Source organism: Neovison vison, chromosome 6, assembly GCF_020171115.1.
Source record: "Neovison vison isolate M4711 chromosome 6, ASM_NN_V1, whole genome shotgun sequence".
Lineage (NCBI taxonomy): Eukaryota > Metazoa > Chordata > Mammalia > Carnivora > Mustelidae > Neogale > Neogale vison.
The window spans coordinates 85518901-85534534 of record NC_058096.1 but is presented as its reverse complement, the minus strand read 5'-3'; the positions used below and the strand labels follow the sequence as shown (position 1 = coordinate 85534534).

Genomic DNA, 15634 nt, shown 5'->3' with positions numbered 1-15634 from the left:
TCACACAACTCTGCTATGTGGAGGTGAAAAACCTATTCACTTTCGGCTCAGTCTCAAAGTTTGGGTTTATTTCATTGTAAATCAGTTAGTTTAATCTAGGCCCCAATTTTTCTGTGTCTTTCCTGAGAGAATACACATTCCTAAAGTAGTGATCTCCAAACTTTTATAAACAATAGAATGCTTTTTCCTAAATAAATTGTTCATGGAACTCAGAGCGGAGTCCACTGCTAACATCCAGTGTAATGAGCTTAGGGGAAAGGTAGGGTAGAGGATACTGCATCATGGATCAAAGGGAAGAACAGGGGTGCCTGGCTGACTCTTGATCTCCCATTTGTGAGTTTGAGCCCCAGGTTGGGCCTAGAGTTCTTGAAAAAAAAAAAAAAAAAGGAAACAAGAATGGTAACACTTGTGATTGTTTTTGTGTCCCCAGCCTTGCTTACCCACTGTCCTTCCTTTAATACCTTTTTTGCCATTGTCTAAACCATCACCATGTCTATATTACTTAAAAAGTTGTTGCCAAGCAGCCACATTTTCAGAGTATGCTCAGGAGAAGCAAGTGCTCCTCTATCCTTCCTTATAGCTAGGCTTCTAATGGAAACCTCGGTATTTAAGAGGTGAAGTGCTAACCCATGGCTTCATGGTGAGGACCCTGTCCATTTTTCTCCTTTTTCACCTCCTCTTGTCCCTGAGGCACTAGTGCTGAATCCTAAGACTCCATGGGACTCTGTAGATGTACCCTCTATAAATAGTTACAACTAGATTTTGGTCTTTTCAATCATAATAAGTGTCCTTGCCTTTTGTTGTGGTAATTGTTCTCTTTGATCTTATTCTTAAAGGTATTTTTTTAGCATTATTTTATGACTTGTCTTTCATGCTCTCTTTTTTTGCTAGTGATTTAGAAGCTATTTTATTTTTGTTTGCTCTTGGTTACCTTGAATTAAGCAAAAATATGTTATACTATATCAGTATGTTTCTTCTTTTCTTCTTTTGCAGCTCCAAATAGATTGGGAGAAAGTCAGAGCCAAAATTGAGATGGAAATTACTAAAGAACGAGAGCGATCATCAAGCAGCCAGTCCAGCAAGAATATAGGTCTAAGGCACTAAATTTCTTGCTTACCTCGAAGAAGTTTTACCTTTTGAAACTAATTCTGATTAATCAAGGATTATCATATTTTCAGTGCTAAAAAAAAGGCAGTATCTTTAAGTATAAGCACTTGCTATGCAATACTAAAAGTACATTCAAAAAGACTAATCACAAAGTAATTGACATAATTTCATCTTTTATATATTTTAGTCTAATAATTAGCAAAATATTCCTATATGTTTATGTAGTGTTGCTTACATTCCAGTTTTTTGTCCATTATTCTATCCCTGAATCTTCAGCATGAGCAAATATTAATTCTGATAATAAAACATTGGACTCTTAAAAATGTACATTATCATTAATTTTTATTCAACCTCTAAATTATAAGATGTTCCAAAAGTTAATTTATACAAGAAAAATACATGAGGATGGATTTATGAAAATGTATGTATATTTGTACATCAATGTTCATAGGATAATTCACAGTAGCAAAAACGTGGAGAAAAAAGATGTCTATCAACAGATGAATGGATAAACAAAATGTGGTAGAGACATACAGTGGAATATTATTCAGCCTTTAAAAGGAAGGGAATTCTGACACATGCTACAACATGGATGAACCTTGAAAATACTGTGTGAAGTGAAATAAACCAAATATGACCCCACTTATATGAGGTGCCTACAGTAGGGAAGTTCATTGAGACAGAAAAAATAGTGGTTGCCAGCTCTGGGGGAGGTGGAAATGCGGCATTATTGTTTAATGAGTACAGAATTCCATTTTGGGATGAATGAGGTCTAGAAATGGTAATGATGGTTGCACAGCACCATGGATATACTTAGTGCCACTGAATCATACACTTGAAAATGATTAAAATGGTAAATTTTGTTCTTAACATTATTTTAGAAATATATCTAGAATAGGCAAAAAATTTTTCCTCATTCCTTTCCTGACTTGAGAATGTTCAGGCACTAGGTCCTGGAGTCTGAATTTGTGAAAATCTTAAATGATAAACCTTTTTGTCTACCTTAATTCAGTATGTCCTAAAATTATTGCCACAAAAGCTTTTGATCACTAACACGAATATTCTTTAGAAAAAGTCCTCCATGAAGTAAATTTTGGAAAGGTAGATTATAGACTGGGTATATGCATATGCATTAGAACGTGATTACCTTGGGACGCCTGGGTAGCTCAGTTGGTTGAGCGGCTGCCTTTGGCTCAGGTCATGATCCTGGGGTCCTAGGATCGAGTCCCGCATCAGGCTCCTTGCTTGGTGGGGAGCCTGCTTCTCTCCCTTTCCCTGCTTGTGCCCTCTCTCTGTCTCTGTCAAATAAATAAATAAAAATCTTAAAAAGAAAAAAAAGAAAGTGATTACCTCTCTCACCCCCATTTTAATGAATATATTTAGATTTCTTTTATGAAAATATTTCTGACTTTTCAGCGTATTTTTCTATTTTTTTTTAAAGATTTTATTTATTTATTTGACAGGCAGAGATTACAAGTAGGCTGAGAGGCAGGCAGAGAGCGAGAAGGAGGAAGCAGGCTCCCTGCTGAGCAGAGAGCCTGATGCGGGGCTAGATCCCAGGACCCTGGTCCTGGGATCATGACCTGAGCTGAAGGCAGAGGCTTTAACCCACTGAGCCACCCAGGTGCCCCAGAGTATTTCTTTTCTTTACTGGAATGTTGAAATGTTCTGTTCTTCATCCAGCTGCTGGGTGTAAGAGTGAGTTCAGTTTGTGAGATATGATTGAGCAGTTTTCTTATAAGTTGTATTTATTTATACATTTTATATTGTTATATTCCAATAAAGAGTTTAAAAAGAAAAATGGTTAAAAGGTTAAATGGTTAAAATGGTTAAAATTTTATATTTGTTTTACTATAATTTAAAAAGTTAAAAAATATATAATGAAATATGTCTGCATTCTAACAATTCTGATACCAACAAGGTGTTCTACAATTCAATTCTGACATTACCCAGAGTTAGTGTCAGGTCCCACAAACTAGAGGACAGGATCTCCAACCAGACTGCTCGTATTTCAGTTGCCAGCCATATGCGGGGATCCCAGGATAGCCACACTTCTGACTTGGCTGCAAATTTGAGGATTCCTACCATATCCACTTTAGGTTTGATAGTTCACTATAATGACTCACTGAACTCACTAAAATGCTTTACATTCAACTATAGTTTTATTATAAAAGACACAACCCAGGAACAGCCAAGTAAAAGAGATGCATAGAGCAAGGTCCAAGAAAAAGGAGAGATCTAGGGGGACAGCAGGGCAGCATAGGGCTTTCATGCCCTCTCTTCATGTGATCCAGGACCGTCATCCTCCCCGTACATTGATGTGCTCACCAACCAGGAAGCTCTCAAAGGCCTTGCTGTCCTGAATTTTTTATCAGGGTTTTAATACATAGGCATATAATTGATTAAATCACTGGCCATGTGATTGAACTCTTTGTCTCCTTGGAGGCCAGGTGACTGAAAGTTTTAGCCCGCCAACCATGTGGTTTTTTTGCAGGCCAGTCCTCATGCTGAAGCTGTCTAGCCCCCTTCACTCACTCACACACACCACACCACACCACACCACACATATTCCTCATTAGCATAACAAAGATACTCCTATCATTAAGGAAATTCAAAGGGTTTTGAAAGTTATGTACCAGCCACCCCCTACACACTTCACCTCAGACCAAATACATTCTTTATTATATCACAAGTCATCCCCTGGTCTTTGAACATGGGATCTTTTACAGCAAGGTACATACCTGACTGAGCATAAAAGATACAGCAACATTTAGAAGAGTCAATGTAGGGTAAAGATAAGAAGCTATTAATCAATTTCCCAAAGCATTTGTTTATCAATAGAATTATCTTTTCAACAATGCCAGTGTGTAATAACGTATCACATTATCATATACATAACCTGAAAAATAGAGAGTCAAAAGATATTGGCACATTACTAGAGTCCCATCCAGTCTCTAATAATTAGTCCAATTGTCATCACATCCTAGGACCAGAATGTCTCACAGTGAGTGCACTTAGGGTTGCAAGTTTCCTTCCAGTTGTCAAGTTTCAAAAGGAGGAGTGGTCTCAGCTTCATACTTTCAGGCATCTGGTATAATTGAGCTAAAAGACAATCTCATCTCTTCCTATAAGCTTCTTTCCAAGCATTAATATTGGAATTTTCTCATTGCAAAACAAATTTATTTATTCTTAGCCAGTCTTCCTCCTCTCCATCTATATCCAAACCTTTTCACTTTTGAAAGGTACCTTAGGTTCAGCCACTATGCTCGTCTAGATTGCAAGCAACAACACAAGCCTAGCAAGTGCCTCCCCCTTAGCCTGCTACCATTCATGCAGGATAGGGTTATACAGGCACAGACCTAGTCGGGCATTTCTATCCATAGGCTATATGGTTTATTCATTGTTAGCTCCTAAAATTGCCAGGTAGAGTGAAAGCACAGCCCACCCATCAGGCCCTTAGGAATTCTGACAAATATTTTATAACAGTTTGTTGCAGTTTGCTGCTCGGCCCACCCCGAGATACGGCTGCATGGTTCGGTAAGTGGTGCATGTGGCCCTGGAGATCCTGGTGGCCTGGCTCTGTGTCCCCATGGTCATCAACCTGCTGAGTCTCACGCACATCATGAACACCCTCCCAGGATCGTCAACAAATACGGCACCTTCGGAAGCATTACCAGGGAGAGCCGGAGGTCATCCTGCAGGGCACAGTCATCCCCAATGCCAGCACGCCTGCCACCCTGTGGGAGGACTATGAGTTCAAGTGCAAGACGGGTGACCCAGGGCGGCGGCCAAGCTTCCTTTCCTCTCCCCCTACCACCACCACCTGGACTGGCTCATGTGGTTCCTGGCCTTCCAGACCACATGGTCTACAAAGCACAGTAAATGGATCATCCACCTGGCAGCCAAGCTCCTGGCCAGCGACGGCACAGCTCTGTTCATACTGTGCCGTCTCCTGGAGGCCCTCAGCCCTCCAGAAGATAGGGCGCCCCCCCAGGTGGGTCCAGGGAGAGCACTCCAGGTACAGGTTCAGCATCCCTGGAGGCCCGCACGCTGCCACGGGGAGTGGTGTGTCTGCAGGAGGATCTACCCCCACCTCCCCCGTCCAGCCACCACAACCCGAGAGAACTACTTCCGGTTAGGGGCGTAGCCACACCCGGAACTGCGGTGGAAGCCGCCCCAGGTCCGTGAGCCACGGATAAAGCACGAAGGCCTGGGGAATAAAAGTTCCTTCTTCTAGCGCTGTAGTTGCAGCCTTGGCCCAGGGACCAGACACCAGGTAGGAAAAGGAAAATTGAGGTGATGTGGAAAAGGGAAAAAAAGTATAGTAGTTGTACCAGGATCCTCCCCCACCCGTTGAGTCCTGATCCAGAATAGTGGGAACACTCCCCTAACCCCTCATGTTGAACGTGAACACACACTCGTGAAGGCATGTAAACCAGCCTTTTTTGACTCTCTCCACCCACCCCCCACCCCCATTTAGATAACCAGTGTTCGATTGCCTGTTCTAATTCTTTACCAAAGTACTACCCTGAGGAAGATACAGGAAGGAGTCCCTCTTTATCTGTGGTGTTCGTTTCCACCGTTTTAGATACTGGTGGTCAGCCATGGCCCAGAAACAGGCGTTCCTCCTTCTGACCTTTTGTCAGATGGTCAGTAGTCAGTCCTCACTTTATCTCATCACAAGAAGGGTGAGCACAGCACAATGAGATATTTTGAGAGAGGGAGAAAGATGACATTCCCATAACTTTTATTGTAGTATATTGTTACAATTGTTTTGTTTTATTAGTAGTTCTTCTCTTACTCTGCTTAATTTATAAATTATAGGTTATCATCGGTATATATGTATAAGAAAGAATATAGTGTACTTAGGGTTTGGTACTACCTGCAGTTTCAGGTAAGCATTGGGGATCTCAATGCATATCTCCCTGTGGACAAAGAGGGCTACTGTTTTTCTCTGCCCACTGTTGGGCATGATGGGCTGTAGAGTGTGTTCCTTGGTCTGAAGAAATGTGACTCAGTGGTCCAGCTCAGTGCAATACCTTCTACTCCGGTTCTTCCATAGTACTCTGAACCTTTGCCTCTACCACCGGGTAAGCAAAGCTCAGCCCAGAGTCAGTGTCCATTTCTGTCAGGACCCACTTGTAGTCCCCAGTGCTCCAGGCATCAGTCAGACTTGCCGCTGTGCACAACGACTCCCTGCAGAGCAACCTCCCCATAGCCATCTGCAGTCCCTAAATCTCTCTTGTTGGCAGACAGAACAGTTCCTGTTGGCATTTTGTGCCTCCACAGATGCAAAAGGAATAGGAATATGTCTAGAGTTAACCCCTCTTGCATTGTTTCAGTCCACTCACTTGATTAACCCAGTGGTTACCTCAAGTGGCACACTTGAGTGTCTGCTCACCATTTGTAAACATCTGATGCTGGAAGAGGGTTCTTCTGATGGGCATTGACATGGCCTGTTTGAATGCACCCTTCAGATTTCCACAGTGATTTCCATATGGCCATGCCCTGGAAGAGCACCCCGTTCGTAGTCCAGTGTTCCACTGCCCATCCACCACACCGTATGGCCAAGCCATTCCAGTGCCTGTGAGTAGGTCAAAATCCAGACATACGGGTAAACAGCATGCAGTGCCGCTCGCTGAGCCAATTTGTTTTTACCTTTTGTGATCCGAGTGGTGGCCTTCCAAACCCAGTGTCTTGTGTTCCTGTTGGAACTGCCGTCCATAAGCCAAGCAGTTGTTTGTTGGTCTGTTGAGGCTGTTGGTCTGTTAACAGGCTCTGTGCGAGTGATGCTAGAATCCTGCAGGTCCTCACATGGTTCCAGAGTCAATCCTGGCGCAGATAGGCTACCTGCTCATGAACATGCTGTGGAACTCCGTGCGTTGCCCTGATGGTGTGTTCCTGCTCAGACCATTTCTGTTCTATCACAGAATCTCCTGGGCGCTGCCTTCCTCTTAGAGCATTTCTCGGACATCACCCAAGATATCCTTATTTTATGTTTTTCAGTCAGAGGCAATTTCAATTAGTGTCTGATAGCAAGCTAGTCATTGCTCCTCCAAATGGAAATTGTCTTGTCCAGAGTTCCAGTAGCTGTCACTGGGAGGTGCTCCCACACTTTTGTCACAAACCCCAGTCTACACTCCACATGAGGCTCTTGCGCAGAGGATCTGTCCCTACCAGCACTCTAGCCTCTGTTCTATATTGCAAGGGCCTGAGTAGTCTTACTCATTCCCATTTAGCGTGTCTAATGACTATGACTTGAAGGAAGGATTTACATGACTTCTGTTTTACAAGGCTAGGTTTATGTTCCCCGGTCAGACACAATATCCATTACCATAATTCATTCCGGTAAGAGTCATAACCACCTCACATAAAGCTTGTTGAGATAGATCAGTTTTTGTCCAGACTGTTACCTTAATCCCATCACCTCTTGGATTCCTCTGCCCTCTCCTCTCCATTATTCTTCCAGCATATCAATGTGTTTACCAGCTAGGAAGGTTCTCCCAGTCTCAGTGTCCCAAGTTTTGTTGTTGTTGTAGTTGTGCACTCTTGATAAAATCACTGGCCTTGTCATTCATCTCTAGCCTTTGTCTTCTCCCTGGAGGCCAAGTGGCTTAGGAGTGTAGCCCTCTAATCACCTTGCTGCTTTTTCTAGTAACTAGCACCCACCCTGGAGCTACTAAGGGCTCCTAGAGTCACTTTATTAGTATAAGGTACTCCCCTCTCTCAAGAAATTCTGAGGGCTTTGGAAGTTCTGTGCCAAAAACCAGGGACAAAGACCAGAGATATTCTTTATTATATCACAATATCACTTTGACAGTCATAATGTGTATTTATGTCCTTCTGTCTTACACTTGAAAAAATATCTTTTAGAAACATCTTGGTTGGTTTAAACTAATAATTTCATACATTTTAGGGGATTTGGTCTAATTTGGTGCTTTTTAAATATACATATAAATATTTTTATTTATTTCATAACCATCAAATAAGGAAGATTATTCACACAGAATGCCTGGGGTCTGGCCCCATTACAGATGAGTGAGATTTTGGGGGGCATGATGATCCCTCCAAAAATGCTTTGGCACAAAGACTGTGGTACATGGAACATTAAGTTATAATAACTGGAATATTGTGGTACATGGAACATTAAGTTATAATAACTGGAATATGAAACATAAGTTATAATAAAAATAAGAAAACATAAGCAAGTTTTAAAGCAAATGTATTTTAGAAAGTGGTTTACTATAGCAAATGGTTACCATGAGTATCAATGGAAGAATATCTTCAAATATCTGTCATTTTGTACTTAGAGAAAATATATTCATTTCTGAAAACATATGGTACATAAATCCTGTTTAGATAAATACCTCAAACATATTTTTCTTGTCAATTCTTATACTGAAAAAAATCAGAATTTACAAGGTACAGAATATTAAAAGGTAATATCCATAATAAAAATATATGGGTATATGGATTTGTTGATCTGCAGGTAGAACTGTGGCAAAATCACTTGTCAGATTTCTTTAAACACAGAAGCCAAAGAGGTGATGAAGCAACTCTTTTTCTTTTTTTTTAAAGAAACCCATCTTTACCTTCCCCTTGCCCACAGCCTGTATATTATCAGTATGTCCTGCTCAGTGGGCCAAAAAAAAGGTATAAGATTTTCGCAAGCTTACATTGCCTGTAACAAAGTCATTTTCTCATTTTGCCTTCTTTCCTCTAAAGCTACTCTGTCGCCACAATTTGGCCTGAGCTGCTGGACATCACTCTCTGACCATCTTACGCTAACCAAACACTGTATAATTTTTTAAATGTAGCGATTTCTAACATGGATGATTTCAAAATAATTTAGAGCAATTCAACTTTTCAGAGGCTTCTAGATGTTCTAAATGATCAAAAACTGCTCTTTTATTCTAATAACTTCTACTGTAAAGTAACATTCATATTAAATTGTTTAATTGGAGAAACACTTTAATAGTTCTATGGAAATAAGGCAAATATAAAGTGGCTGTAAGCTTAGCTCCCATGTTTTAGCTAGCCAGAGTCCGCAGGGCCAGCTGCAGCTACAAAAACTGACCCCAGATCCTGCCTTGTTATTAAAAGGACTTTGAATTCTGAAAAAAGTAAAATAAAATAAAAAATAAAATAGGGTGTAATGGGGTGGTGTCACTGAGAAGGTACAATTTGAGGAAACACTTCAAGGAAGTAATGCTCAATTTAAAGTTCTGCCAAATAACATATAGGAAAACTATCAAACAAAATTCCTATTCTGTGAGCTTATGTAACCCTTCTTTAACATAATTTAAAACATGCTAATCTGTAAACGTCTAATCTATAAAATCTATAAAAATTCTGCATGGTTTTGACATTAATAGTATCCAATCATACATAACATGGCTTATCTGTGAATAGAATTTATTTACATGGTCATAATAATGTAAACACTGAATATTTGTCTAACCAAATTATAATTATTTAGGTTCATAATCCCATATCTGAAACCCTTGGGCCAAATATGTTTCAGAATTCAAATTTGTGGGATGCATGGGTGGCTTAGTTGGTTAAGCATCTGCCTTTGGCTCAGGTCATGATCCCATGACCCTAGGATCAAGTCCTGCACCGGGTTCCTTGCTCAGTGGGGAGCCTGCTTCTCCCTCTGCCTGCTGCTCCCCCTGCTTGTGCTTTCTCTCTCTCTCTCTCTGACAAGTAAATAAAATCTTTAAAAAAATTCACATTTGTTTAAGAAACACAATGGATGTTCAAAATTTCTTGTAATACAACAAATAGATAATTACAGAACATCCCTAGAAGGGTCTTACCTGTCACTCCCTAATCAAACGTATCAGTATTTCTGCAGCTCACACATATTAATATTTCTGCAGCTCAATATGAATATTTATATTAAGCAATAAAAATTAGAAGTAGTTTCTCATCCGTTTTGCTGCCAAATGAGTTCAGGTTGGGTGAATTATGAAACAATGTTTTGGAACTGGGGCTATGGGATTGTGGGTTTATTTTGGAGGAATTGAGTACATATATTGGAGAGAGATAGATGGAAGATTAAAAAAAATTTTTATCTTCATTTTTTTCATAGTGGAAAGCAATAAATAATGCCAAAAAAAATCAGGAAATAATAGACATGCTATTTAGTGATGTGGCAATAAACAGCAAGAGGGTCAGCTGAAAGAGCTGGAAGTGGCTGCTTCTAGTAAGAGAGAGGGGCACTGAGAAGGAGCTTAGTCCTGCTGTTTTTTTATAGCAGGTCTCATAAAACTATTTGTCTACTTAAATCTGTGCATATATAACTTTGACAAAACCAGAAATGGACCCTTAAGAGGAAGTATGCTAACCCCGTATCTGACAAGGGACTTGCACCAGAATACCTAAAAAACTATCAAATCTGAATGTAAAAAACAAATGATTTCAATTAGAAAATGGGCAAAAGACTTGAACAGACATTTTACCAAAGAGGATATACTGATGGCAAATAATGCGCATGAAAAGGTGTTCAACATCTTAGTCATTAGGGAAATGCAAACTGCAGCTTCAACAATCAGAATGGCTAAAATAAAAACTGGTGATATCATGAAATGATGGTAAGGATATTGAGAAACTAGATCACTCATATATTGCCGGTAGGAACATAAAATGTTCCAGTCACTAACAGAAGGAGTATGGCAGTGTCTTGCAGACTAACCATGCACATACCACATAACCCAGCAATTACAGTCTTAGGCATTTATCCCAGAGAAATGAAAACTTATGTTCATGCAAAAAGCTGTACACAAATGTTCATAGTAGCTCAATTCATAATAGCTAAGAGCTGAAAACAATGCAGAGAAGATGTTTTGGTGGGTGAATGGTTTAACACATTGTGGTACATCCATATCATGAAATACTATTCAACAGTTAAAACTATTGCTATACACAACAACTTGGGTAGATCTCTAGGGGATTATGCCAACCAATCTCAAAAGATTATTTACTGTACAATTCCATTTGTATGATGTTCTTAAAATAACAAAATATGGAGATGGAAAACAAATTAGTCGATGTCAGCAGTTAAGGATTAACTGGAGGGCGTGCCTGTGGTTATAAGGCTATAAAGGGTGGCATGAGGAGCCCTATAAAAATGGAATGATGCTTTGTCTTGATTGTGGTGGTGGTTACATGAAGTTACACATGTGATAAGATTGCACAGAAACAGAAACCTTCGGTGCAAAATAGTATTATATATATTTACCATGAATACATCTCTATGAAGTAAAAATATACAGAGAATATTTTGGAAGGATATTCACCACACAGTGGTTAAAGCTCAAGTTGAAGAAGTAGGCGGGGATTGAGGGTGATTGTGTTAGCAGGGATTTTGTTGTAACGTTTTCTTTTTTAAAGGAAGAAGTGCTTGCTATTACCTGGGTAACTAAAAATTTAATCAAAAAAGGACTGGAAGATCTCTACATTTGTTGGAATATCTCAGCGTAGTGGCATAAACTATGGGTTTTAAAACAGGGTTTTCTTGTATGTGTCTGTGCGCATTTATTTGTAATAGGATTTTATTACTTTTTTCATTTAATGACATTATGTCATGGACGTTTTCCCATATTAATAGATTTCTTAGCACATCATTTTAAAAGCTGCAGAACTGGGGTGCGTGGGTGATGCACGCATTCGAGGGTGAGACTCTTGGTTGCAGCCCAGGTCTGATCTCAGGGTCATGAGATGGAGCCCACATCGGGCTCCACACTCAGTGTGGAGTCTGCTTGAGTTTTTCTCTCACTCTTCCTCTGCCTCTCCCCACTGTGCTGTCTCCGTTTCTCGCTGGCTACAGAATGTCTCTTTGTATGATGGAGCAGAATTTATTTAATCAGTGTCCTACTATTGGATAATTAGGGAGTGTTCAATACTTCACCATTAGCAGTGCTTCAAAGGCTATCTCTTGCAATCAGATCTTTGCACAGGACCTTGATTATTTCCATGGAATAGATTCTCTGTGGGGGAACTGCTGAAACAAGGCTAGATATATTTTAAGGCTTTTGATAAGTACTAAAGGGCTGCTTTGGATGGATTCTGGAATTCAGGGCCTCCTCAAAGCTCAATGTAGAAAACTCCTTCAGGGCCTCAAAGTCAGACCTGACCCTTCCTTTTTCACCTCATATATAGATTGTACGCTGTGCGAGGCTGTGAGAGTTTTACCCTCTGATGTACTATGTATGTATAGACTCCTTTTCAGAAGAAGAAATTGAGGCGCGAAGAAGTTAACAATTCAGCTGAAATCACAGCCCTAATAAGCAGTGGATCTGAGGTCATGAGCCTCAACAACCTGGTCCACTGCTGCTTCGGATTTTTAATGATGGCATATAATAACATATAATGCTGTATTTGTCTCAGGTATACAACGTAATGATTTGGTATTTGTATATATTGTGAAATGATCACCACAATAGGTCTGGTTAACCTCCCTTTTTCTTTATGGCTGAATAATATTCCATCTTATATTTATACACACCCCAATTTCCTTATCGATTCATCTGTTGTTTCTGTGTCTTGGCTATTATAAATAATGCTATAATGAACATAGAAGGACAGATATTTTTTCAAGATAATAATATCATTTCTTTTGGATAAATACCCTCTAGTGGAATTCCTTGATCTTATGAGAGTTTTGCTTTTAATTTTTTGAGTAGACGCCATACTGTTTTCCACAGTGACTGCACTGATTTATATTCCCATCAGAGCACAAAGTTTCCCTTTTCTCCATATCCTTACCAACTCTTGTTATTTCTTGTCATTCTGATAATTGCTATTATAACAGGTATAAGGTCAGATCTCATTGTGGTTTTGATTTGCATTTCCCTCATGGTGAGCAATCTTGAGCACCTTTTCATGTACTTGTTGGCTATTTGTAAGCCTTCTTTGGAAAAATGTCTGTTTAGGTCCTCTGCCCATTCTTAAAATAGGTTTTGTCTTGTTTTTGGTTTTTCTTTCTATTGACTAGTAGGAGTTCTTTTTACATTTTGGATAGTAACTCCTTAGTAGATATATTATTTGCCAATATTTTTTCCCATTCCATAGGCTGCCTTTTCATTTTGTTGATGACTTTCTTTCCTATACAGAAAGAAGCTTTTTAGTTTAGTTTGGTTTACTTTGATGTAGTCTTACTTACAGATTTTTGCTTTTGTTGACTTAGCTTTTGATGTTAAATCTAAAAAATCATTGCCTAAACCTGTGTCTAGGTGCAGAACTCCTATGTTTTCTCCCAAGAGTTTTATGGTTTCAGGTCTTATATTCAAATCTTTAATCCATTTGAGTTACATTTGTGTATAGTCTAAGACAGTGGTCCGGTTTCATTCTTTTGCATATAGCATGTGTTCAGTTTTCCCAGGACCCTTTACTGAAGAGGCTGCCCTTTCTCCATTGCACATTTTGGCTCCTTTGTCATAAATTAATTGACCATATATGTGTGGCTTTATTTCTGGGCTCTCTATTCTGTTGCACTGACCTGTGTGTCTGTTTTTATGTCAATACCATGCTGTTTTGATTATTATAGCTTTATAATACAGTTTGAAACCAGGAAGTGTGATACCTCCAGCTTTGTTCTTCTTTCTCAAAATTCCTTCTGCTATTTAAGTCTTTTTGTGATTCATATAAATTTTAGGATTTTTTTGTCTATTTCTGTAAAAAACGACATTGAAATTTTATAGGGATTGCATTGAATCACTGTTTTGGATAAAATTAACACTTTAACAGTACCAGTTCTTCTAATCCATGAGCACAGAATACCATTTCACTTATTTGTGTCTTTGTCAGTTTCTTTCATCCAAGTCTTATAGTTTTCATTGTAAAGATCTTTCACTTCTTTGGTTAGATTTATTCCTTTTTTTATGCAATTATGAGATTGTCTTAATTTCTCTTTCTGATAGTTGATTATTAGTGTATATAATTTTTGTATATTGATTTTGTTTCCTTCAACATTATTGTTTATTAGATCTAACAGCTTTTTATTTTTGGTAGAGTCTTTAGGGTTGCTGTGTGTGTTTAAATATAATTTTTGTAATTTAAAAAAGCAACAAAACGGCTTTTAAAACACTTGAGGGAAATAACATTCATGGTAAAATACTAGAGAGTTATATAGTCATCCATTCCTCTAGAATATAACCTATTTGGGGATTGGACCAAAGCATTAGGAGTTAAGAGTTACTGTACTACATTATTTAGACTTATTGAAAAATTGTACTGAGCTATAATATTATACCTATAGTGAGTAATGAGGATCTAATGTTTATAAGCCTTATGGAACATAATTAATGTAAAAATGGTTGAAAGTTATTCTTGACATTACAGTATCTTTTTTTTTCTGTAATCTCTATGCACAATGTGAACTCACAACACAGAAAATCAAGAGTCACATGTTCTGACTGAGCAGCTAGGTGCCCCTATAGTGTCTTCCTTACAAGAAGTCAGAGGAGAAACTTCTGCCAAATGTCAGTTCCAGAAAGATCTGTACTTCTCTCAAGCACCTGGTCTGGTCTTTACTTACAAACACTGAATCCTTTAATTGAACTTTTTCTTTGTATTTCCTGCCAAAAAGCTCAGAACCAAGGTATAACCTTATTTTTGCAGCTTTGCCTTTCCCCAATGCCTTTGTTCCTTCATTTACTTTTGGAGGATCTTGTTTTGTGTGTCCTTTTTGCAAATGACCTCAAGTATATTTTTTGGTGAGTGGCTGAATGAATAGTGCATGGATGAGTGGATGGACAGATGGAAATATTGATGTATTTACAGTTTGATTTTTTTTTTTAACCTTTAAGTTCTACCTTTTGGAGCTCTGTAAAGAAAGTTAATTCCACTTCTGTAAGTTTGCCTTTTAAATATTTCATGACAGTTATATTCCCTTGGCTTTCTCTTCTTCAAATTAAAAATTAGAATTGTCTATATGAATTCTTTTCTTTTTTAAAAATTTTTCTTTAAAGATTTTATTTATTTGTCAGAGAGAGAGAGAGAGCGTTGCACAAGGCGGAGGCAGAGAGAGAAGCAGGCCTCCCTGATGAACAAGGAGCCGGATGCGAGACTCGATCCCAAGACCCTGGGATCATGACCTGAGATGAAGGCAGCGGCTTAACCCACTGAGCCACCCAGGCATCCTTATATAAATACTTTTCTATCAGACTCAGTTCTGTCATACCTGAGGTAGGTTTCAGTGTCCCATCCATTTGCTCTCATTGACCTGCTCTTCTCCACCTGTTCTTTTATCCTCCTCAGAAATGTGGACCCTCCTCTATACTTACAGCCCTCATGTCCACTCTCCAGGACCTACTTCCAAGACCACTGTTTCCACTTTGTCCTTGCCCACACCTTCTCTGTGGGTGAAGTCTCAAGATCCAGTATCCCAATCTCCTACTCCACTGGCCTAGCTTTCTAGTGTTTCTTACCTGTCTCCCACTGCACTGCTCCTTGACATCAAGCTATCCACGCTCTCAACCCTTCCCATATGAGTTAGTCTGCCACTCCTGGTCCTTCCTTGCCT

General features: G+C 39.2%; 1 protein-coding gene and 1 pseudogene across 3 annotated transcripts in view; both read left to right on the top strand.

The window, feature by feature from the left end:
- IFT80 (intraflagellar transport 80) overlaps window positions 1–1430 on the top strand; it is a 114376-nt gene extending 112946 nt beyond the window's left edge. For all 3 annotated transcript variants that reach the window (XM_044251697.1, XM_044251698.1, XM_044251699.1), the window contains exon 20: window positions 994–1430. In XM_044251697.1, coding sequence (XP_044107632.1) covers window positions 994–1104 — 111 coding nt within the window. In that variant the 3' untranslated portion in view covers window positions 1105–1430. The remainder of the gene's footprint in view (window positions 1–993) is intronic.
- Window positions 1431–3820: 2390 nt separating this feature from the next.
- LOC122910092 lies at window positions 3821–5254 on the top strand (annotated as a pseudogene).
- Window positions 5255–15634: the final 10380 nt, after the last annotated feature.